Source organism: Homarus americanus, unplaced genomic scaffold (genome assembly GCF_018991925.1).
Source record: "Homarus americanus isolate GMGI-L3 unplaced genomic scaffold, GMGI_Hamer_2.0 scaffold56241, whole genome shotgun sequence".
Lineage (NCBI taxonomy): Eukaryota > Metazoa > Arthropoda > Malacostraca > Decapoda > Nephropidae > Homarus > Homarus americanus.
Window position 1 is genome coordinate 3750281 of NW_024740202.1, and position 26276 is coordinate 3776556.

Sequence of the window (26276 nt, forward strand, 5' to 3'; positions counted from 1 at the left end):
AAAAAAAATAAAAATAAATAAATAAAAATAAAATAAATAAAAAGATGGCAAATTAAAATTCCCAGACATGTCATTGACTTGTGAGTCTGCTACAGTGATTCTATGGATGGTAAAACATCTTTATTGTAACATTGGTGTAGTGCAATAGTCAGTTACGATGGACACCACCACCTTCATCATTAAAGGCCGCCTATTCTACTCCTTACGGTGATGAAGAGACGGATTTAGTTAAATAAACACTTAAATACTGTAACCCTGTGTTTACTAGTACCCAAATGTCACCCATTGATAACTTTGATGGCATTAGGGAAAACATTTCCTTATACAGTACCTTTAATATATACATGGTATATGGACCTCTTTTAGCAGTGATTCAGTTAGCTCTCTCTTCTCCAGGAATGCTAAGTGGGTATTACTGGATAACATTTTAAATACAGTACTGCACAAAATTAATATTTATTGCATCAACTTTATAGGTTGTGGTAAAGAGCAACACTTGAGTTCTATTTTACTTCAAACCACAAGATAAATACATATAAAAGTTACATAATAAATATCCCATAATATTGTTAATAAACACTATGTAGTTCTCCATTATACACAGACTTACTGTACTAAGGTTTTGTGTTTCATCCGTCACAGAATAACGTTAATTATTTATAAATTTTTCTGGGTCTCCGTTCAATTTTCTGCACCATGTTTGTCTTTACTGGTGGGTGTGCCTAACCTAACCTATGTACAAAATTGAAATCATTAGTCATTTCGTCATTTTAGTATTGAATTTTGTTGTTGCTGAACTTAATTTTGGCAAGTGATGTACCTTTCACCTATTTATTTCATTAATACTGTACATTTAAATACGGTACTGTATGTTCCTTTACTGTATGTTGTGAGGAAAAAGAAAACATATCTGTACAGAACAACCTCTTCATGTGACCTAAATCTATAATGTAACATAAAACTACATTAAATGAAGGGAAAACTATCACAGGACACACAGAGACCATGATAGGAACTCCTGCTGGTACACGCCAGGATTAGCTTCATCACCTTCATAACAATATTGACCTCTGAGAGTGGCATTCACTTGTTTCTCCTGAATCATGGTTACAGTAGTAATCAGTCTAGTTTTTGACTGTAGATGACAGTGCTTAATGGTAATCCATTCTGAAGCTTCCTAATTATATGAAATTTCTTCTCAACATTAAGTACAATGCACTTGAGACTTCTTGCATTTAACTCCTTCACTACTGGACACCATTTTTCTTAATTTATTTGGCCAACACCAGACAATTTTACAGAGACCCATGTACACAAGGGATTAAAGATGAAGCTCTGTTCAATGGAGTTTTTTACTTTGATGTGAACAATATCAAAGACAGCATAACGTCTTTTGTGAAAAATCCAAAAAATCACACACAAAGTCCACAATACAAAAAATAAAAGTCCCATGCAAGTGATAACATCATTTAGCAGAACACATGTCTTTATTTTTAAGTTTTTAAATGCAGACACTGGCCATGGTGACAAAGATGCTTAATTATATCAGAACTTGTTGTTTGCAATGTGTGATGTAGCAAAGACTAAGAGATGTTAGAATTTGATTGTTATAAATATTAAATGTCATGTTGTATCCAAAAGTGTTGTGATTTTGTTGGTTTTGGGTTTTTTTTTATTTGTAACTCTAAAGTAAACCTAAAACAAGTTATCAGTGTCTTTAATACTTGACTATAGCCCTTACATGTTTGAAATATGTACAAGTACAGTACAATGTAAGGTAAGCAAAGTGAAGTTACTTATCTTAAACTTGTAATTTATTTTGTGAAAACACTTAATAGTGAACATTATGAAGGTGAAGATTTCTTGTGTTAAATTATGTAGGCTACTGTGATAAAGGCATAAGATACTTTATTAATCTGGCTGATTAGTTTATAACAATACTGTACTGTACTGCACTGTACTTTACTGCACTGTACTGTACTGTACCATACCGTACTGTACCTTACTGCATTGTACCATACTGTATCTTACCGTACTGTACTGTACAGCATACTGTATTAGCAAATGTTAAATTTTTACTTCCTTCCTTTTACGTTTATCATATAAAAACCAAACTGTGATTTAAATCAATGATTTCTAAAAAAACTTTTGATTTAAATCAATGATTTATATCAACTTGATTTAAATAAACAAAAGCGTGCACACAATTATGACAACAGTGAAGATTTACTCTCAGCTGTTATTATACAGCACAGTAGACCCTTACAATTCGCGGGTTTGCGATTCGCAATTTTGACAATTGTCGGTAAGCAGATGGTGGCTAGCTTGCAAGCCTTTTCTCACAATCAACAATGCACCTGCAGCGTCTCTCTCCCTCTGTTTGCGCTCAACCAATGTTTCTGTGTGAAAATGGCCCCTAAAAGACTGCCTAGTGTCAGTGCTAGTGATGCTAGTGGAGTGAAATGTAAAAGGTAGATGTCAGTGATGACCCTGAGAAAGAAAGTTGAAATATTAGACAAGTTAAAAGAGAGGACGAGTGGTGCCGCAGCTGGTTTGTTGTTTGGTATAGGAATACAGTAGTGCACTAAGGTAGTATAAGTTGCTGCAGGTATTCGCAGTTTTGCCTATTTGTGCCATTCCTTGGAAACTAACCCACAAATAATATGGGTTTACTGTAGTGTATTGTACAATCATGCTCTATATCTACATACTATACTGGCCTATTCCTAAAAAAAAAAAAAAAAAAAAAAAAAAATTAGTCACTCTTCATACTGCAAGCATAATTCTTTTTAAAGAAACATAGTGAAAAAGGCCAAAATTGTATATAACTTTGGCACTGTTAAAAGTCAAAGAGATGAGCAAAAAAACTTAAATATTTTCAATCATACTGTACATTATTTAACTTTCATAATATTTATCATACTCACATTACTGGACTTGAGTTTCTTTATATGATTGTACTTGGAAGCAGCTTTCACACATACAGTACAGATGATTGAAACATGATAATACTAACTCTTCTAAAATAATAAGAGACAAACTCTTCAGCACCATGTATACACTCAACATTAGTGGTATCACAAGTTGAAATAGTTCACTTGTCCTCAACCGTCATCACAGCGGACCAAAAGAGGTGAACCTTGCACTGAACACTGACAATGCTACCTGGTTACTGGAGTAAATGTAACAAGACGGATAATAGAAACAAGCTAACTGCACAATTAACTGAACTTGTGGCTCATGTTATGTAGACCCAGTAGTATACACATACTGAATTAAACAGTGACCATTATCCAACTTTTCCCTGGTTTTAGTTTGCTCAAGCCTAAGTTAAAGCAAGGCAATTATGGTAGTGAAAGGCATATTAAAATTACTGTACTGTTTCTTCCTTTAGGAATCATATTAGATGTGTTGGGTTGATGAAGTGAAAGCAAGTCCTCCTGGCCTGATGGCCCATTAGGGGCATTGTGGATACTGGTAGTGTGGTGAGCACTGTATTCAACCTCCTTCACTAAACTTTGAGGAAATGCAACTCCCAAACACACATGAATTTTTGTACAAACTGAAGTTCAGGGGTTTAATGTGGCTTGACACTTATCTTTAGTCTCAGAGAGACAAAATAAATTACTTCTTTTTTACACACATTCCAAACACAGTACAGTGCTGTACCATGGTAACTCATATCCTGTGATATAACCCCTTAACTTCATACACTGGTCTTGATCTGTAAATATCAAGCAAAAAGATCTCCCAAGATCAAATTATAAATTTTTCAAATGCTTTGAATCTTTGCTTTGTTAAAGATATTTCCTTTTGTCAAAGCATTTTATTTGAATTAGTGTCAAAATTAGACTGTTGTGATAAGTTATCATAAATACTGTATCTGATTTTTAACTGTTTTGTTAGGCTTTGATGAGTTAAGTATTGTGACTATTACAATGTTACTTTACACTCGGTATATTTTATTTGTTGTCTCAACAATAAAATAAAAAATACATCTTTTACATAAATTATAAAATTAATATCCTTCAGAGATTCTCAAAAGCTGTACATATTAAGTAACTCATGCATTAAATAACTTAAAATAACTCATTGCACTGACTGTTGTGTGGTCTCCCCCTGAAAAACAAGTTATATATCTTGGTACTGTAATGCTCTCAACTCCCAGACATGAGTTTAATCCCATGGCCTTCCAGTGTGTGTTTATAACTTTATATCACCAAGAATGAAAAATCAAATACAGTACTAGGTATATAAAGGCAAGAGCTCTAGAATTAAAGATGGGAGGAAGGAAATAGCTAAATAGCACATATAGCACAGAACTGCAGTATATAATTAATAAAAATAACAAAGTCCAAGAATTGGATAGCATTAGGACAAAAGTACTGAAACACAGAGAGAAGATAATAATTATGTCAGATGGCATGAAAGTCTCCAGATAGGTGGTTGAAGAGAGGTTTTTCAGATGATATGGATAGCTGAGTAAGAGGGTGAGGAGGATTTAGAGCACAGTAATAGGTGCTAAGGGAAACTGTTCATAAGGAAAGATGGAACAATACATTAAGAAGATAAAGGCAACAGAGAAGGTGTAGAAGATGTGTAGTGACAAGGCAGCCTGGAGACTCTTTCACCACAACAACCACTCAAAAATGGAGCTTCTGGAGGAGTGAGGTATTTCACACCACATGATACACAGCCAGTGATTCATCAAGTCTAGACCACACAATAACTATTCAGTCTTTCCAGGTGAGTTGGCAACGTATGAAACTAAGACAGTGTATACTGTATTATACAAAAAATAGATTAGGCCAATAATTCTGCACAGTTACTTATGGTCTTGGAGGCACAACAGGTTTCTGTCTTGGAAGTACAGCAAATTCTGTTCTTTGGGATCAGGCCCTGGTCTTGGGGGTATAGTGGGCTCTGGTCTTGGGGGTATACTGGGCTCTGGTCTTGGGGATATGGTTAGTTCTGGTCTTGGTGGTACTTCAGGTTCTGGTCTTGGAGGAGAGTCAGGATTTGATTTTTGAGTTGTGGCAGTTACTTTTTTGTGGGTAATGGAAGGTTGAGGACTCTGAGACATGGTAAGATGTGCTCCTGAAGGCATAACAGGTACTGAAGAGATAATACTGTCTGTTCCCCCTCCATCCTGTGTTGGTTTTTGTACAGGGGGCAGCGGAGCTTTCCTTACTGGTACAAGTTTCACTGGAGAGTCACAAGATCCTTGCGGATGTATCTTGTATGAAGATTCATAGCCTCCATCAGTGCAATTTGAATCATGCCTAGATGGTTCGTCTTCCTTTCCAGCCAGAATAGTAAGATTTTGTGTTAGTTTTGATAGTTTATCTATGACGTCTTCATCACCGAGGGTGTGTGGTGATGTTGGTGCGCTTTCTGGCAACTGTCCTCTAGTAAGTGAAACACTGGGCCAGTAGTTGGCAGAATTTAAGTGATTCAACATTGGCACCTCAACCGATGCAGATTCAGGAGCCACTGTAAATGAGTTATGATGTGCCGAGTGGTTCAGGTCTATTGTGTTATGATGTAAAATATTTGAGTTTGAAGGAACTTTAATATTCTTTGGCGTGTATGTGACAGTTCTTACTGCCAGCTGCTGCTCATCTTCATCACCCCAAGGATTGATCTCCCAAGATTCAGTTGTGTTCTGATTCACTTCAGAAACTAAATTCTCGTTTGCTACACCATTCTCTAAAGCACTCCCTTTTTGACTAGGTTTCTTTTGTCTGCGACTGGTGCCAATGGACATCAACCACTGGCAGATTTTAGATACGAGTGGACAGCAACAGGAGTCAAGGCAGCGAGCGCAACAGGGGAAAGTTGGACCTATCCACTCACGTCCACGTTTGTTCCACCACTGCTGCATGTGTTCCCACAAACAGCAGAACAATATTAACAGCAGGAACACCACCATTGCAAATATCATTCCCGGGACTGAACTTGGAATGGATATGCATCTCTGGTTCACACACATCTGTAGTACAGTTGTGATAGCATATACAGTAAACTTAATTAAGAGCAAGAAATGAAATCAACAGATATCAAATAAATGAAAAGTAAATATTATAAGGCATTAAAAGTATATCTGAGTGATTATATTAATTCAAGAAGCAGTGATGCCTATATATAAACATACAAGAAAAAATACCATAAGTTGACTTACCTTGCCAGGACCACAAGAAGCACCATTAGGTGAGAGCCAGTAGCTAGGAGGATAATTGTTTGAAGACAAAATAGTCTTACATTCACCAAAGGAAACAATGCCATGTGGGAGCTTCACATCATCACCGTCTATGTAGCAGTGAAGTGTACCACACAGGGAATCCCTGCAGGAAAAGCAGTCTTAGAAAATGGAACAAAAACTGATATCAGATTGACTCCATGAATTGGGACAATAAGAGTGACTGTACTGTACTGATATTCTGAATAAAATATAAATTTTCAAGATTACAGCTGATAGGGTAATATTTGGGCAGATAAACCCCTTTCTCTCAAAATTAGAAATAATGTGTTTTAACTAATTTTGTAAATCAAAATAACACAAAAAAACCACAAAGTGCCATCAAACAATCATAGATGGTACTGAGCCACACACTCACAAGCTGTCGTCTTATAAAAGTAAAATACCCAAAAAATTCATTGATTACCCTTGGCAAAGAATATAGGAAATTTATTTTTACCTTAAATTTCTAAATAATCAATGGCGTATCCTCTCTTATATCCCCCCCCCCCCCCACATGGGTGCCAATTAATGGAAAAACTAAGTAGCCAATGATATATTAAAAATAAACCTAAAGAAGCTAGCTTTTATATTTTCTTAACTATATCTAAAGTTGGGAGGCCCCAAAATGTGGGGGGCTCTGTTCATCTACACCCTCTCAACTCTCCTATATCTGGCACTGCTTGTAATTAGCAATGCAAATCTAAATAAAAAAATTTAAGAATCATTAGGACAAGTACTGTCATGACTCCAAAAGTGCCACTGTGATTTTGACGTCATCTTAGAGAGGACAGTACTGTATAAATAATTTCTCTTACAGACGAACTGCCAGAAAAGGACTAAAGAGTGTTGTTGACATGACTTCAAAAGACCACAGATGTTTCTGTCATCACCAGACACAAATTTAAAGTTATCCATAAAAAACAAAAAAAAAACAACCATTAATTAAGAGGCTGGTAACTAACTCGGGAGAACAAGGTAGTGGTGTGTTGCTGTCTTCGTTCAAGATGCCACAGTTGCCTGCATAGTTACCCTGTGTGTTGGACTGGGTGTAGCACTGGGGTGAACCTGCCGATGCACTGCTACCCAATACATGCTGGCACCGACCTTCATGGCTGCCACATTCTCCCTTGTAGCAGTAGCCCTGAAACACTCATATCTTTAATAAGGAGGAGGATCAATATAATATAAAATTCTATTAAACATTAACTAAAAATGTTCAGTAACACACATCCAGCCTGGACACATACAAACCTTCTTGGTGAGGACAAGTACTGACCTTTCCTCCATTGCAGTAAGCTCCATCGTCTTCAAACACATCAAGTGGACAGAATTCCGAGTTCCCAGAGCAGTAGTCAGGGACATCACACTCGCCCTTGGCAGGACGACACACAGTCCACGCTGTCTTGGGTTTGCACGTCTGTAAGGAATATACTTCAAGTTATTCTGATATTCTAACGCAACACGATACAGTGTTTCTCTACACGTTAATTTTATATAAAAATGCTTGACATGAAAGACAACTGAAAAATATTTTAGAGATTGAAAAAAAAAAATATATAAACCAACATTGAAATATAATCTGACAACACTGTATAATCCTAACAACAGGATTCAGGCACCATGCCCAAAGGTACTCCACTAGACAGTGATGGTGCCAGGAGTACTGTACTGTATATGGCAGTCCAGGATCAAGAGGAAATTTATGTGAACAATGATCATGAGATGGAAGAAGATAGTAGAAAGTGAGTGAATGGGATAGAGATACTGTACTGTGGTTTTAAAGGTAGAAAAAGCTATTTAAAATTCTAAGTCTTTCTGACAAACTTGCTACTATACTTGTAATAATCAAAATTTTCTCCTTCAATCATTACGCAGAATATTTCAAACAAACTCACATCAGTGTCACAACATGATCCTGTAGCACATGTGGCATTGGTGACCAGCTTGCAAGAGAGAGCATTGCAACATGGGTTGTTGCAGTACTCTGAGGGACCACAGTCACACTCTTCACCTTCTTCAGTTACACCATTACCACAGCTGCTGCCAGAGTACAGCTGTGTTGGTATATTCTTTAGACAGTCAAAAGAATATTTATTGATACTCTTGGTGATGTTTTCCTTGCTGCACAAACTCCAGCTCATTTCCGTCATCAAGCTGTGGAATACAAAACTCTCAATAGAATAATCCAGTTCACTTGATCCATCCCACTCGTGTTGTTATGGACAAATTATAGTCTACTGTACATGTAGGTTTGTGTATACTGAGGTAGATTATTAGTCTACATGTAGTATATACCAAGGTAGACTATTACCACCATATACAGTAGGGTCGGGATATATCGCGAGATAAGGTCCAACGATGTTCGCTATATACTAAATCGCGATATATAATTACATGTAATCAATGGGGAAAATAGGGTTAGGTTCTGGAGGCCAAAAAAGTGACTAAACTTAACTTAACGAGTTCATTTTCTTACTAACTCGAGCACCAATAAACACTAGACTCGGAAACAACAGGCCATTTCAATATTAATATCAAGGAACACTAGACTCGGCAGCTGACGCACCATCCTGGAAACACCAGACTCTGCAGCAGTTGCCACACTGCCATCCTCACTTGACAATCCCACACCTAAATAAATGAACACCAAAAATATTAGCTACAGTATTAAATCTTTTCAATTAAGCTTTCCATTATCTTCACTTCACTTTTCACGTCACTAGCAACCCATTTACTCTCACCTTAGAAGTCGTAATCTGCAGCAGAGTCGGCTGCTTTCTCGTCACTCACTCAGAAAGACTGAGTGGGCGAGCGTGAATGCGTTTGTGAACAGCCACGGTGGCGCCTCTGGTGAGCAAATAACGCATTTGTTTGCCATTACGGTACATTTGAAAAATTTCCTGCTAATTTCCCTCACGAAATAAAAAAAATTATCGCTATATAAAGGAAAATTGAGATAATTTTGGTAAATGCGATATAAAAAAAATCATTATATAAAGTCATAATATATCCCGACCCTACTGTACTGTAGAAGAAAATACAACAAGACTGAGACCCTGATAGGAATTGTTTACTTTACCAACAGCTAAGATCAAGTTAGCATTTCTCTTTAGACATACTGGTAGAGCTCATCAAGTGTGGGTAGGTACTGCCCGCTGGTTTACCTTTAATTTACTTTTTACCTTTATCCTCTTTGCTGCTGATTGGTATTTTTAGTTCCTGGCCATAAAATAAAAGTAGCATAAAAAAGATTAGTGAATTTTAAAATATTACATATTGAGTTTTATTCATATCATTGTGACATTCTGATATATTAGAAGTGACCACTCATAAGCATCGCATTACTCTTGCATCAAGTTTCTAGACAAGGACCCTCTATAGGTATACGTTGAGATTTGGGAGATAAGGAGTTTGACATGTTCTTTCTGGAGATTAATGGCTTTCTTGAATAGACAACTGAGACTAACTATTGGGCATCAAAATGATCTAATTTCAGTAGTACTTACAAACTCCTGGCTATCCCCAAGGACGATATGACGGGATGCTATTTGTACTGTCAGACTCGACACTCACTTACTTGACAAGTGTTACTAACAATAAAGACAGTTGAAGCTTTCAACATCACTCACAAAGGATCTTGAATGCTTTAACTGTAATCAGACATATCTAAGTTGACTCAAAACAATGGTGTTCTCTCTCACATTCAAATTCACTTTATACAGAAGTTGGTTTCAAGAAGTCAGAGAAAATGAACGGCACCTAAGCTAGGGAGCGATGAGACAATGGACGCCTCAGATGGGAGACTCGATAAAGAAGGCATAGCTCCATGTTTTGTGGGCTATTGAGCGTAATATGAATCGTCCGATCTTACATTAACTGACGTGTACGACCGTGGTCATTACCTTATATTCAACTGCCTTAACACTGTTCCTCTACATGACCCCGTCACTGTAACACTACAGCATCTGTCTTAGTTTCACATTTCTACCGGTAACAACCTGCCGGACCTTCATCTATGGTTGGTAATTTCACATCACTTGAGTCCCCTTCCCTGCTTCCTCCTACACTATTAACACTCTTAATAATGCCATTACATTTTTGCTGCATTCCATAAACCACTGCCACGTAATAAACCTGAATATTTACACAAGCACTACAAAAGCTTTTGATCTGATTTGTTTATACTGTATTGATGAACTGATTTTTATCCTTCCTCCTTCCCTCATCATCATTTCTCTCTTATGTCTTATTCCTTTCTCCCTGTCTCACATAACTTATCCCCAATCTACCTCTCCCTCACTATCTTTCATGATAAGAACGTATCACCATTTCTCACCTGCCTCCAGCACCATCTCTTACACTGCCTCCAGCACCATCTCTTACACTGCCTCCAGCACCATCTCTTACACTGCCTCCAGCACCATCTCTTACACTGCCTCCAGCACCATCTCTTACACTGCCTCCAGCACCATCTCTTACACTGCCTCCAGCACCATCTCTTACACTGCCTCCAGCACCATCTCTTACACTGCCTCCAGCACCATCTCTTACACTGCCTCCAGCACCATCTCTTACACTGCCTCCAGCACCATCTCTTACACTGCCTCCAGCACCATCTCTTACACTGCCTCCAGCACCATCTCTTACACTGCCTCCAGCACCATCTCTTACACTGCCTCCAGCACCATCTCTTACACTGCCTCCAGCACCATCTCTTACACTGCCTCCAGCACCATCTCTTACACTGCCTCCAGCACCATCTCTTACACTGCCTCCAGCACCATCTCTTACACTGCCTCCAGCACCATCTCTTACACTGCCTCCAGCACCACTTACACTGCCTCCAGCACCATCTCTTACACTGCCTCTAGCACCATCTCTTACACTGCCTCCTGATCTCTACACTGCCTCTAGCACCATCTCTTACACTGCCTCCAGCACCATCTCTTACACTGCCTCAGCACCATCTCTTACACTGCCTCCAGCACCATCTCTTACACTGCCTCCAGCACCATCTCTTACACTGCCTCCAGCACCATCTCTTACACTGCCTCTAGCACTACTTCTCACACTGCCTCCAGCACCATCTCTTACACTGCCTCTAGCACCATCTCTACACTGCCTCTAGCACCATCTCTTACACTGCCTCCAGCACCATCTCTTACACTGCCTCCAGCACCATCTCCACTGCCTCTAGCACCATCTCTTACACTGCCTCTAGCACCATCTCTACACTGCCTCCAGCACCATCTCTACACTGCCTCCAGCACCATCTCTTACACTGCCTCAGCACCATCTCTTACACTGCCTCTAGCACCATTCTCACACTGCCTCCAGCACCATCTCTACACTGCCTCCAGCACCATTCTCACACTGCCTCCAGCACCATCTCTTACACTGCCTCCAGCACCATCTCTTACACTGCCTCCAGCACCACTTCTCACACTGCCTCCAGCACCATCTCTTACTGCCTCCAGCACCATCTCTTACACTGCCTCCAGCACCATCTCTTACACTGCCTCCAGCACCTCCTACACTGCCTCTAGCACCATCTCTAACACTGCCTCAGCACCATCTCTTGTTTTCACTGCCTCTAGCACCATCTCTACACTGCCTCTAGCACCATCTCTACACTGCCTCTAGCACCATCTCTACACTGCCTCTAGCACCATCTCTTACACTGCCTCTAGCACCATCTCTACACTGCCTCTCAGCACCATCTCTTACACTGCCTCCAGCACCATCTCTTACACTGCCTCTAGCACCATCTCTTACACTGCCTCTAGCACCATCTCTTACACTGCCTCTAGCACCATCTCTTACACTGCCTCTAGCACCATTCTTACACTGCCTCCAGCACCATCTCTACACTGCCTCAGCACCATCTCTTACACTGCCTCCAGCACCATCTCTACACTGCCTCCAGCACCATCTCTACACTGCCTAGCACCATCTCTCTCTAGCACCATCTCTTACCTGCCTCAGCATCTCTTACCTGTAGATCCTTTGCTTCTTCACGCCTCCAGCACCATCTCTTACACTGCCTCTAGCACCATCTCTTACACTGCCTCCAGCACCATCTCTTACACTGCCTCCAGCACCATCTCTTACACTGCCTCCAGCACCATCTCTTACACTGCCTCTAGCACCATCTCTACACTGCCTCCAGCACCATCTCTTACACTGCCTCAGACCATCTCACTGCCTCTAGCACCATCTCTACACTGCCCAGCACCATCTCTACACTGCCTCCAGCACCATCTCTACACTGCCAGCACCATCTCTTACACTGCCTCCAGCACCATCTCTTACATGCCTCCAGCACCATCTCTTACACTGCCTCCAGCACCATCTCTACACTGCCTCTAGCACCATCTCTTACACTGCCTCCAGCACCATCTCTTACACTGCCTCCAGCACCATCTCTACACTGCCTCTAGCACCATCTCTTACACTGCCTCCAGCACCATCTCTTACACTGCCTCCAGCACCATCTCTACACGCTTCCAGCACCATCTCTCACTGCCTCCAGCACCATCTCTACACTGCCTCTAGCACCATCTCTTACACTGCCTCCAGCACCATCTCTACACTGCCTCCAGCACCATCTCTACTGCCTCCAGCACACCACACTGCCTCTAGCACCATCTTACACTGCCTCCAGCACCATCTCTACACTGCCTCTAGCACCATCTCTTACACTGCCTCTAGCACCATCTCTAACACTGCCTCCAGCACCATCTCTACACTGCCTCCAGCACCATCCTTACACTGCCTCCAGCACCATCTCTTACACTGCCTCTAGCACCATCTCTTACACTGCCCAGCACCATCTCTTACACTGCCTCTAGCACCATCTCTTACACGCCTCCAGCACCATCTCTTACACTGCCTCCAGCACCATCTCACACACTGCCTCCAGCACCATCTCTTACACTGCCTCCAGCACCATCTCTACACTGCCTCCAGCACCATCTCTTACACTGCCTCCAGCACCATCTCTTACACTGCCTCCAGCACCATCTCTACACTGCCTCCAGCACCATCTCTACACTGCCTCCAGCACCATCTCTACACTGCCTCTAGCACCATCTCTTACACTGCCTCTAGCACCATCTCTTACACTGCCTCTAGCACCATCTCTACACTGCCTCCAGCACCATTCTTACACTGCCCAGCACCATCTTACACTGCCTCCAGCACCATCTCTTACACTGCCTCCAGCACCATCTCTACACTGCCTCCAGCACCATCTCTTACACTGCCTCTAGCACCATCTCTACACTGCCTCCAGCACCATCTCTTACACTGCCTCCAGCACCATCTCTTACACTGCCTCGCACCGGCCACTTACACTGCCTCTAGCACCATCTCTACACTGCCTCCAGCACCATCTCTTACACTGCCTCTAGCACCATCTCTACACTGCCTCTAGCACCATCTCTTACACTGCCTCCAGCACCATCTCTTACACTGCCTCCAGCACCACTTTACACTGCCTCTAGCACCATCTCTTACACTGCCTCCAGCACCATCTCTTACACTGCCTCCAGCACCATCTCCTGCCTCTCTTACACTGCCTCCAGCACCATCTCTTACACTGCCTCTAGCACCATCTCTTACACTGCCTCCAGCACCATCTCTTACACTGCCTCCAGCACCATCTCTTACACTGCCTCCAGCACCATCTCTTACACTGCCTCCAGCACCATCTCTTACACTGCCTCCAGCACCATCTCTTACACTGCCTCCAGCACCATCTCTTACACTGCCCAGCACCATCTCTCACTGCCTCTAGCACCATCTCTTACACTGCCTCTAGCACCATCTCTTACACTGCCTCCAGCACCATCTCTACACTGTCTGCACCATCTCCGCTAGCAATTTGCCTCCAGCACCATCTCTTCACTGTCTCTAGCACCATCTCTTACACTGCCTCAGCACCATCTCACTGCCTCCAGCACCATCTCTTACACTGCCCTACACCATCTCTACACTGCCTCCAGCACCATCTCTACACTGCTCAGCACCATTCTACACTGCCTCCAGCACCATCTCCCCACCTGCCTCTGCATCTCTACTGCCTCAGCACCATCTTACCTGCCCTAGCACCATCTCTTACACTGCCTCTAGCACCATCTCTTACACTGCCTCCAGCACCATCTCTTACACTGCCTCTAGCACCATCTCTTACACTGCCTCAGCACCATCTCTTACACTGCCTCCAGCACCATCTCTTACACTGCCTCCAGCACCATCTCTTACACTGCCTCCAGCACCATCTCTTACACTGCCTCTAGCACCATCTCTACACTGCCTCCAGCACCATCTCTACACTGTCTCTAGCACCATCTCTTACACTGCCTCCAGCACCATCTCTTACACTGCCTCCAGCACCATCTCTTACACTGCCTCTAGCACCATCTCTTACACTGCCTCCAGCACCATCTCTACACTGCCTCCAGCACCATCTCTTACACTGCCTCTAGCACCATCTCTTACACTGCCTCCAGCACCATCTCTTACACTGCCTCTAGCACCATCTCTTACACTGCCTCCAGCACCATCTCTTACACTGCCTCCAGCACCATCTCTTACCTGCTTCCAGCACCATCTCTTACATTGCCTCCGGGACTCATTATACAGGCATCATTGTAACACTGGCAGGATTTCTCCTCAACATGATTTAGGCCCAGGTTGTGGCCCATCTCGTGGGCCATTGTGCGAGCCACAGAGGTCCAGGTCCTTTTTTCATCTTGCACAATCCCAACTGAATAGTTATAACTGGAAGTAAGACAATTATTTACCACAAATACTTGTGCTTCTCATTTCTTTTAACAATGATGCTTGTTATTAAGGGATAATCTCAAGGTTTCAGAGTTGAACTACAATGCAATATACAGTTTTTGGAATCTCTTTCTCTTAGTGTGTGTGTGTGTGTGTGTGTGTGTGTGTGTGTGTGTGTGTGTGTGTGTGTGTGTGCTATGAAATTGAACCCTGAAAATAAACATGTACAAAAATTCCTGGTGTGTGTTTTGATATTATGTTATTATTAATGTCTTGTGATGCTATTAATTGAACCGTGAAAATAAGCATGTACAAAAATTCTGGTGTGTTGGGAGATACACTCCTTAACTTGCAGTGTTGGAGATACACCTCCTCCTTAACACAGTGTTGGGAGATGCCTCTCCTTAGCTTGGTGTTGAGTACACCTCCTTAACACAGTGTTGAGAATGCATCTCCCTTAACACAGTGTTGGGAGGCATCACCTCTCCTTAACACAGTGTTGGGGAGATGCACCTCCTCCTTAACACCCACCAGTCGGTGAGGCTCACCTCTCAGCAATACAGTCGGTGGGAGATACACCTCTCTTTAACACAGTGTTGAGGAGATACTGCCTCTCCCGTAACTTACAGTGTTGGGGAGATACACCTCCTCCTGCTGGTGTTGGGAATCACACTCTCAGCCAACACAGTGTTGAGAATGCACCTCTCCTTAACAGTGTTGGGGAGAATACCCTCCCCTTAACATTGGTGTTGGTACCTCTCCTTAACTTACACAGTGTTGAGGAGGCCTCACTTAACACAGTGTTGAGAATACACCTCTCCTTAACACAGTGTTGGGAGGCTCCACCTCCTTTTTAACACAGTGTTTGGAGATACGGTCTCAGCAACACGGTGTTGAGGCTCCCACCTCTCCTTAACTTGTTGGGGAGATACACCTCTCCTTTTACAGTGTTGAGAATCCCACCTCCCAGCAGTGGTGTTGGGGAGGGTCAGAGAGGCTCTGCCTCTCACTTAACACAGTGGGAGATACACCTCTCCCTTAACACAGTGTTGAGATACACCTCTCCTGTGTAGCTGCAGTGTTGAAGTCTGCCTCTCCATAACACCACAGTGTTGAGAATGCTTACAGTCGGTGGGAATGCCCTCCCCAGCTTACACGGTGTTGAGAGGCTCACTGCTTAACACAGTGTTGAGGAAAATACCTCTCCTTAACACCTGAATGTTGGGGAGATACACCTTTACAGTGTTGAGAATGCACACCTCCTGGTGTTGAGGCTCTTACCTCGACAACACACAGTGTTGGGGAGACCACCTCTCAGCACTTAACAGGTGTTGAGATGCCAACACACAGTGTTGAGAATGCACCTCTCTATAACACAGTGTTGGGAGGTCCCACTCTCCCCCAGCTTACAGTGTTGGAATACCTCTCCTTAACAGTGTTGAGGCCTCTCCTTAACCTGATGTTGAAGACTCCTTAACTTACAGTGTTGGGAGATTACGCTTGGCAGTGTTGAGAATACACCTTAACAGTGTTGGGAGTGCCTCTCCTTAACAGTGTTGAGATACCTCTCATAACACAGTGTTGAGAATGCACCCGCTCCTTAACACAGTGTTGGGGAGGCCTCTCCCTTAGCTTGCAGTGTTGGGGGTACCTCTCCCTTAACAGTGTTGGGGGCTCCCCACCCTCTCCCTTAACTTTGAAAGTGTTGGGGAATACTCTCGCCATTTTGGTGTTGAGAATCACCACTCTCATCCAGGCACGTGTTGGGGATACTGTCACTTGTTGGGAACTCCTCACTGAGGCACGGTGTTGAGAATACTTGCCTCTCCTTAACACAGTGTTGAGGGCTCTTGCCTCTCATAACACGAGAGTGTTGAGAGAATGCACCTCTCCTTAACACAGTGTTGAGATCACACCTCTCCTTAACACGGTGTTGAGAATGCACCTCTCACTTAACACAGTGTTGAGAGGCCACACTACTCCTTAACAGTGTTGAGAATACGCACTCCTTAAACACAGTTGTTTGAAGGAATCTTACCTCTCACTGGCACTGCAGTGTTGGGGATGCTCTCCCATAACACAGTGTTGAGAGAACCCACCTCTCTTTAGCAGTGTTGGGAGGCCACCCACTCTCCTTAACACGGTGTTTGAGAGGCTCTACCTTTCCTTTAACACGGTGTTGAGGCTACTCTCCTTAACCTTTTCATCAGTGTTGAGAATACACCTCTCACCAACACAGTGTTGGGCTGCCTCTCCCAACACGGTGTTTGGGGCTTCTGCACAGTGTTGAGAACTCCCACCTCTCCCCTTAACACAGTGTTGGGAGATGCACTCTCCCCAGCACAGTGTTGAGAATACCTCTCCTTAACCCGCAGTGTTGGAGATCGCACTCTCACTTAACACGGTCATTGGGAGATCTCTCATAACACAGTGGGAATACTCTCCTTAACACAGTGTTGAGATCTTTGCTCCTCCTTAACACAGTGTTGGGGAGAATGCCTCTCCCTTAACACAGTGTTGGGCTCTCTCCTTAACACAGTGTTGGGAGATGCACCTCTCCTTAACACAGTGTTGGAGGACTCTCTCCTTAACACGGTGTTTAGGAGTGCGCCTGCTCACTTAACACGGTGTTGGGAGACTCCCCTCTCCTTAACACAGTGTTGGAATACGCCTCTCTAACACAGTGTTGAGGCTCACCTCTCCTTAACACAGTGTTGGGGAGATACACCTCACTGCTGCAGTGTTGAGGCCACCTCTCCTTAACAAGTGTTGAGAATGCACCTCTCATAACACAGTGTTGAGGGGCTTTCCTGCCTCCTTAACACAGTGTTGGGAGACCTGCCTCTCCTTAACACAGTGTTGAGAATCACCTCTGCTTACAGTGTTAAGGGGAATGCCTCTCTTAACACAGTGTTTGAGGCTCTCTCCTTAGCTGCAGTGTTGAGAACCACCTCTCACTGCACAGTGTTGAGGAGAATACTCTCGCCAACAGTGTTGAGAATACCTCTCACCCAACACAGTGTTGGGGGGCTCCCCCACCTCTCCTTGCTTGCAGTGTTAAGGGGTCCGCATGTCCTTAACACAGTGTTGAGGCTCCCCTTAGCAGTGTTGAGAATACCTCTCCTTTAGTGTTGAGGGGCTCTGCTCCAGGCTGGCACAGGTGTTGGGAATGCACATGCCAGCACTGATTGTTGGGGAAGTGCCTCTCCTTGCTTTGATTAATTTGGAGATGCCTCTCTCCTTAACGCGATTTGAGTGCCTCTCCTTAACACAGTGTTGAGGAGATACACCTCTCCTTAACACAGTGTTGAGGAGGGCTCTCTCCTTAACACAGTCAGTGGAGGTGCCTCTCCCAACACCACAGTCAGTGATGTTGAAGAATACACCTCTCCTTAACACACAGTGTTGGGAGATGCCTCTCCTTAACACAGTGTTGAGGCCACCTCTCCCAGCTTACAGTGTTGGGAGGCCACCTCCTTAACACAGTGTTGAGAATACCTCTCCCTTAGCACAGTGTTGGGGAATGCACTCTCTGTAACACGGTGTTGGGAGATACCTCTCCTTAACACACAGTGTTGGGGAGATACACCTCTCCCCTTAACGCAGTGTTGGGAGATGCCTCTCCTTAACACAGTGTTGGAGACTCCACCTCACTTAACACAGTGTTGAAGGAGAATACACTCTCCTTAACACAGTGTTGGGGAGGCTCACCTCTCTCCTTAACACAGTGTTGAGAGGAATGCACCTCTCCTTAACACAGTGTTTGAGGACACCTCTCCTTAACACGTGTTGAGAATGCACCTCTCCTTAACACAGTGTTGAGGCTCCTCTCATAACTTTTACAGTGTTTGAGAATACATCTCCTTGGCACACAGTGTTTGGGAGATAACCTTGGCTTTTGATTATTTGGGAATGCCTCCTCCAACACCGGTGTTGAAGACTCCTCTCTCCTTAACACGGTGTTGGGAGATACACTCATCATAACACGAGGTAACTCCCCACCTCACCAACCTTTGATGTTGGGGAATACACCTCTCCTTAACACAGTGTTGAGAGAGGCCGCACTACTCCTTAACACAGTGTTGAGGAAATGCACTCTCACTTAACGCAGGGTGTTGAGAATTTTCTCCTTAACACAGTGTTGGGGAAATTACTCTCCTGCTGCAGTGGTGGGAAGATACCCTCTCACTGGCATGTTGGGGAATACACTCTCCTTGGTGAGAAATTCCTTAACACAGTGTTTGAGGAGGCCACCTCTCACTGTGCTTTGCAGTGTTGGGGAAGGTCACCTCTCCTTAACACAGTGTTGGGAGAATACACCTCTCTCCTTGACACTGATGTTGAGGGAGATACCTACTTGACTTTTGGTGAAATACACTCCTCCTTCAATTTGGAGTACCTCTCCTTGGCAGTGTTGAGGGCTCTCTCGCAACACACAGTATTTGGGAGAATACTACTCCTTAACACAGTGTTGGGAGAATACCTCTCCCTTAACACAGTGTTGAGAACTCACCTCTCTGCTGCTGCAGTGTTGAGGCCACCTCTCCTTGTTTGCAGTGTTGAGAAATTTTCTCTCCCTTAACACAGTGTTGAGGAGAATACCTAGGAGAATACCTCTCCTTAGGACACAGTGTTGGAGATACACCTCTCCTTAACAGTGTTGAGAGGCTACCTCTCCTTAACACAGTGTTGGGAATACGCACTCTCCTTGCACAGTGTTGGGATCCTACAGTGTTGGATCACCTCCCTTACACAGTGTTGAGAGATACCTCTCCTTAACACAGTGTTGGGGGCTCCCCTTAACACAGTGTTGGGAGATACACCTCTCCTAACACAGTGTTGAGAATCACCTCTTTGAGTTTTGGGAGATACCTCTCTCTGTTTGAAATACTCTCTAGTGTTGAGAACCTCTCCTGTGTTGGGTACCTCTCCTTAACACAGTGTTGGTTTTTGTGAGATACGCCTCTCCTTAACACAGTGTTTGAGAAACCTCTCCTTAACACAGTGTTGGGGAATTTCTTACTCGTGTTGGGCTTACAGTGTTGAGGCTACTCTCTGTGTTGGGTCACCTCTCCTTAACACAGTGTTGGGGAGATACACCTCTCCTTAACACAGTGTTGGGGAGATACACCTCTCCTTAACACAGTGTTTCCCGGGTTTGAGAGATCACCTCTCCTTAACACAGTGTTGAGGATATCACTCTCCTTACAGTGTTGGGCTCTGAATCACATGTTTGTGGGAATACACACTCCTCATATTTTTGGTGATTTTGGTGCTCTCCCTAACTTGCAGTGTTTGAAACTCTCTCCTTGCTTGCAGTGTGGGGCACTCTCGCCCTTGCAGTGTTGAGATCACCTCTCCTTAACATCAGTGTTGAGAATACACCTCTCCTTTAACATAGTGTTGGGGAATCACCTCTCTGCTTCAGTGTTGGAATACACTCCTTAACACAGTGTTGAGAATCTCTCCTTAACACAGTGTTGGGAGATACACTCTCTCTTAACACAGTGTTGAGAATACCTCTCCTTTACAGTGTTTGGGGATACTCCTCTGTAACAGTGTTGGGGAGATGCACCTCTCCTTAACATTGGTGTTGGGAGAATACCTCTCCTAAGCACAGTGTTGGGGAGATGCACCTCTGCTGTGTTTGAGAATACACCTCTCCTTGCAGTGTTGGAGGCCCTCTCCCCAACACAGTGTTGGGGAGATACACCTCTCCTTAACACAGTGTTGGGGAGATACACCTCTCTAACACAGTGTTGGGGAGTACACCTCTCCTAACACAGTGTTGGGAGATCACCTCTAACACAGTGGTTGGGGAGATACACCTTCCTTAACACGCAGTGTGAGACTCACCTCTCCTAACACAGTGTTGGGAGATACACCTTAACTCAGTGTATATACACCTCCCAACACAGTGTTGGGGAGACATTCTCTCCTTAACACAGTGTTGGGGAGATACACTCTCCTAACACAGTGTATGTTGGGGAGATACACCTCTCCAACACAGTGTTGGGGAGATACACCTCTCCTTAACACAGTGTAGAGATACACCTTCCTTAACACAGTGTTGAGATACACCTCTCCTTAACACAGTGTTGGGGAGATATTTCTCCTTAACACAGTGTTGGGGAGATACACCCTCTCTAACACAGTGTTGGGAGATGCACCTCTCCTTAACACAGTGTTGGGAGATACACCTCTCCTTAACTTTGCGTTGGGGAGATACACCTCTCCAACACAGTGTTGGAGATACACCTCTCCTAACACAGTGTTGGGAGATACACCTCTCCTTAACACAGTGTTGGGGAGATACACCCTCCTTAACACAGTGTTGGGGAGATACACCTCTCCTTAACACAGTGTTGGGGAGATACACCTCTCCTAACACAGTGTTGGGAGATACACCTCTCCTTAACACAGCGTTGAGATACACCTCTCCAACACAGTGTTGGGAGATACACCTCTCTAACACAGTGTTGGAGATACATCCTCCCAACACAGTGTTGGGGAGATACACCTCCTTAACACAGTGTTGGGGAGATACACCTCTCCTTAACACAGTGTTGGGGAGATACACCTCTCCTTAACACAGTGTTGGGGAGATACACCTCTCCTTAACACAGTGTTGGGGAGATACACCTCTCCTTAACACAGTGTTGGGGAGATACACCTCTCCCCAACACAGTGTTGGGGAGATACACCTCTCCTTAACACAGTGTTGGGGAGATACACCTCTCCTTAACACAGTGTTGGGAGATACACCTCTCCTTAACACAGTGTTGGGGAGATACACCTCTCCTTAACACAGTGTTGGGGAGATACACCTCTCCTTAACACAGTGTTGGGGAGATACACCTCTCCTTAACACAGTGTTGGGGAGATACACCTCTCCTTAACACAGTGTTGGGGAGATACACCTCTCCTTAACACAGTGTTGGGGAGATACACCTCTCCTTAACACAGTGGCACAACAGTAATATCAGCCTCCAGGACACAGTGTCAAAACTCTCCTCCTACCAACACACAAGCTTCCCCAAGACAGTATCATGCCAGCTTTCAACCTCTGATATAATAACCCATTTATGTAATGCATCATTCATTTCACTTCAGTCTGTTTGCAAAATTTGATGACAAAATAAATATTAATATCAAATTTTATGTTAAGTTTATTGATCTTTGACTGATATTTCCTATAAAGAGTAGCACTGACTATCATATCTGGTAAGATGAGCTGATTGAAGTAGATATGAAAGTTTTCCTTCCAAAAATTAACCATATTTATGATAAAACAACAAATATAACTAACCTGCACATTCTGTCCAATGTTCCTTTTCCAACTACTCCATCAAAGTCAACAACCCTGGGAGGGAAAAGTAATGTAATGTAAACAAGGCGAGTTACCTGGCTCTTGTTGGGTGGAGGGACATTAGACCATCACCAATGCCACCTACCAAAGACCAGTGGGTGGGGGGTTATGGTCAAGTAAATACAGTACAGTACTGTACACTGTATACTAAGGCTCTGGTACAGTGTGGTTGGCACTATAATTACTTGTTATTTTCCCAACTGTATAATCAGGTACCCACTTACAGCTGGGTAGAATAGGGATACCCAAGGATCTAACCAGCGATCATTAGGACAAGTGGTGACTGCCAAATCCACTCGGCCAGCAAACCCCTAGAGTCTACACTGAGTACTGTTCTTAAAATACTGCCCCTCCTGGACGGTCAGAACATACTACTGTATATGACCAGCCTCTACGCCACCCACACCTCCCTACCAAACTTGAGCTTTAGATCTTCACTGCCTCTTACAACACTGTTTTGCATGATGGCTGTCAAGTGGCTCTGTTTATCTATAATAAAAAAAAAAAAATGCATTAAATGAATCAAGAACAGATGGACCTTAACGTGTTCCTGATAGTTGAAGATAAACAACTTTTATTACACTTTTTTGTGGTGGTGAAGCGAGTCTTTACTGACAGCCAGAGTCACATCACCTGTCTTACTACATCTGGTATTTTACTCACTCTTTATCACCTTTACAGGTTCCTCCGATTTACGACGGGGTTATGTTTCTGGGATATGCTCCCAGCCAGTCTGAAACCCACATGTATCACCCCCTCCCCCCCCAAAAAAAACCCTGCAATAATAATACACCACATCATTAAGAATAAGCCAGGTCGTCATCACATGTACAGCCACACTGTTTTCCTGGGTGCCTTGGCCTTCCCAGACACAGAAGCCTCAGCAACACGCTTGATAATCATCTTCAGAGTTACACTGCTCACTTCACAGTCACAAAAACAGAGCAAAAGCACTGTACATTCACAAAAACCGAATACAAATCAGTGTAAGGAGAAAATAAATGATAAGTAACAACAGAGATACTGACTGATAATAATCATTGAGTTATATGATCATGGGCATACGAGGTCTGTCCAAAAAGAAACCGAACTTTTTAAATAGCGCACCAACGAGCCGGCACAGCGTGCTCGCGACGGGTGCTCTGTGTGGCGGTGACCTTGACCTGTAGTCTAACACTAGCCGCATCACGCCAGGGTCAATTAGTCATCGAGCTGCACGTGTGTTTAGTGCACTTGGCGATTTGTTGCAAGTTGAACAATAAAGGACCTTGAAGAGCAACGTGTTTGCGTGAAATTCTGTTTCAAATTGGGAAAAACTTTTAAGGAGACTTTTCAAATGTTGCAACAGGCTTATGGGGAGGATTGCTTGAGCCGTACGCAATGTCATGTGTGGTATCAGCGTTTCAAAAGGGGAAGAACATCCACTGAAGACGATCCCAAATCTGGACGTCAGAGTCGCTCAAATGTGGAGGTGATGTTGATCGTCTTTTTTGATTGGAGAGCATCGTTCATCATGAGTTTGTTCCACGTGGTCACAGTCAATAAAGAGTTTTACTTGGAGGTCCTGAAGCATTTGAGGGGGGCAGTGCGAAGGATGAGGCCTGAGGCGTGGACAAACAAGACCTGGATGCTGCACCATGACAATGCACCTGCTCAAGCGTCGCTCCTTATCTGTGACTTTTTGGCGAAGACCGAGACGACTATCATCCCCCAGCCGCCCTACTCTCCGGATTTGGCCCCTGTGGACTTTTTTTTGTTCCCAAAGTTAATATCCACCCTAAAAGGTCGCCGATTTCAAACGATAGAAGAGTTAGAAGAAAATTCGCTACGAGACCTGCACACGATCCCTCAAGACGCATTCCAGGACGCGTTCCAGAACTGGAAAAAATCGTTGGGAGCAGTGTATCAACAGTGGAGGGGAGTACTTTGAAGGAGACAAGTCTGATTAAGTTGTAAGTAAAGCAATAAATTTGTTTTCTAAAAAGTTCGGTTTCTTTTTGGACAGACCTCGTATGCGATCACCATGGAACAAAGCATGGGACTGTAGTGCACTGGATGGCCGCATGGGGGTAGACCGCAGCTGACGAGTGCAGTGGGCGATGTGTTCCATATTCCACATGTCAGCAATTTTGGCCGGACGATAACCAGCATTCATGCAATTTTTTTTACCGTAAATAGGGGGAGAGGGGAAGGGGGGGAAGGGGGGAAGGGGAGGGGCAGTCTTAATACAACACCATTGTTCAAGTGTAATATCATAAATAGGGAGACTGTAAATTGGGGGATACTGTACCTGTACCGTAATCTAAAAAGTTTCATTATTGGCCAAACATTGAGGTGTGAAATAAAAGGTTCCATCCTGGCAGCACAGTCACAACCTATTCTTTGCCTTAAGTTAACCTCAAAACAGTATTTTAGTCATAGATAATGAATCCTGTCTGACATTAGTAGATCATCTGTGGGTTTCTAAGTTAACATATTATACTTTATATATATTTTTAATTCTGTTTGTAAAGAATTAACCAACAGTGTTTCTAGGAGTAAGAACTTAATATTAACACTCTTGGGATAGCCTGACATATACCGTATATCTCGGCCTATAAGGCGACGGGGTGCATAAGACGGCCCCCCAAATTTCCATTTAAAAAGTAGCTTTTGAGCTCTATTCGCTGTACGTATAAGACCGGTACCCCAAATGTGACACTTACCCACTGACTCAGTAGTCCTTTACCAACCATCCTTGGTTTTTTAAAATAAGTCCAATTCACTTCAAGTAATGTCATCAAATGTTACCCGCTGGTGTAGTGTAAACACTAGTGACGTCACTTAAGCGTCTGCTATTTACCGGTAACTGGAACTAATGTCGGTGTCGAGTAAAATTTTTCCATTTACTTGAAATGGATTTACCGATTTATTTGTTTATTTATTTATTTATAATATACTGTAACATATTAAACACACTGCAAGTATTTTCTTTAATTTATACGCTTGCTTCGCACGAGACGATCGGTGGTGGGAGTGTTCCCTCGTCTCGGTGGTGGGACTGTGTTCCGACTGTTTATACAACAGCTACCACCGTATTCTAATTGTGGTGTTTCATTAGGATTTGAGTGAAAAAGATTACGTACTTACAACATACATTTATTACACAAATATAAATATATATATATATATATATATATATATATATATATATATATATATATATATATATATATATATATATATATATATATATATATATATATATATATATATATATATATATATATATATATATATATATATATATATATATATATATATATATATATATATATGCTGTATAATGCTACACTCTGCTAGTGATTTACTTGCATGATCTAGGTATATGCTGATAACCACAAGGAAGAAAAAAACACGGTTCCCAAGGCTGTAATCTACATCTCAGTGTATACAGACCAAGGAGAAGTACAAAACAAGGTGTATATATATAGAGGAGTATATCAGGTATTAGGTAATGACCCTACTAATCTTTTAAATATATATATATATATATACTTATGGTATATTTAATATACTCATTCACACTATTTTATAATCGCAGTCATGTACTGAATATTCTATGTACAAAAAATAAATGTTAAATGAATTATTTATGGTGCATTAGGGTACTGGCCACTTCAGACGCAAAGACGGGCTATAAATAGCCTTCTTATCTACCCTCCATCTCACCCTGAGCCAGAGGGAGGGGTCTTGGTAAATAACATTTGTTTGCTTATTTTCCATTTACTTGAAATAGACTTACGGAATTATTTGTTTATTTATTTATCTATAATATACTGTAATATATTAAACACACTGTAATTATTTTCTTTAATTTATAAACTTGTTTTATGGCTA

General features: G+C 42.9%; 1 protein-coding gene across 1 annotated transcript in view; it reads right to left on the reverse strand.

Moving 5' to 3' along the window:
* Positions 1-495: 495 nt before the first annotated feature.
* LOC121875251 overlaps positions 496-26276 on the reverse strand; it is a gene marked incomplete in the record, with an annotated part of 29583 nt that continues 3802 nt past the window's right edge. The window contains 7 exon segments of the mRNA XM_042379712.1: positions 496-5992; positions 6182-6344; positions 7204-7382; positions 7518-7658; positions 8137-8395; positions 14840-15025; positions 22338-22391. Of these exon segments, the coding sequence (XP_042235646.1) occupies positions 4826-5992; positions 6182-6344; positions 7204-7382; positions 7518-7658; positions 8137-8395; positions 14840-15025; positions 22338-22391 (2149 nt within the window).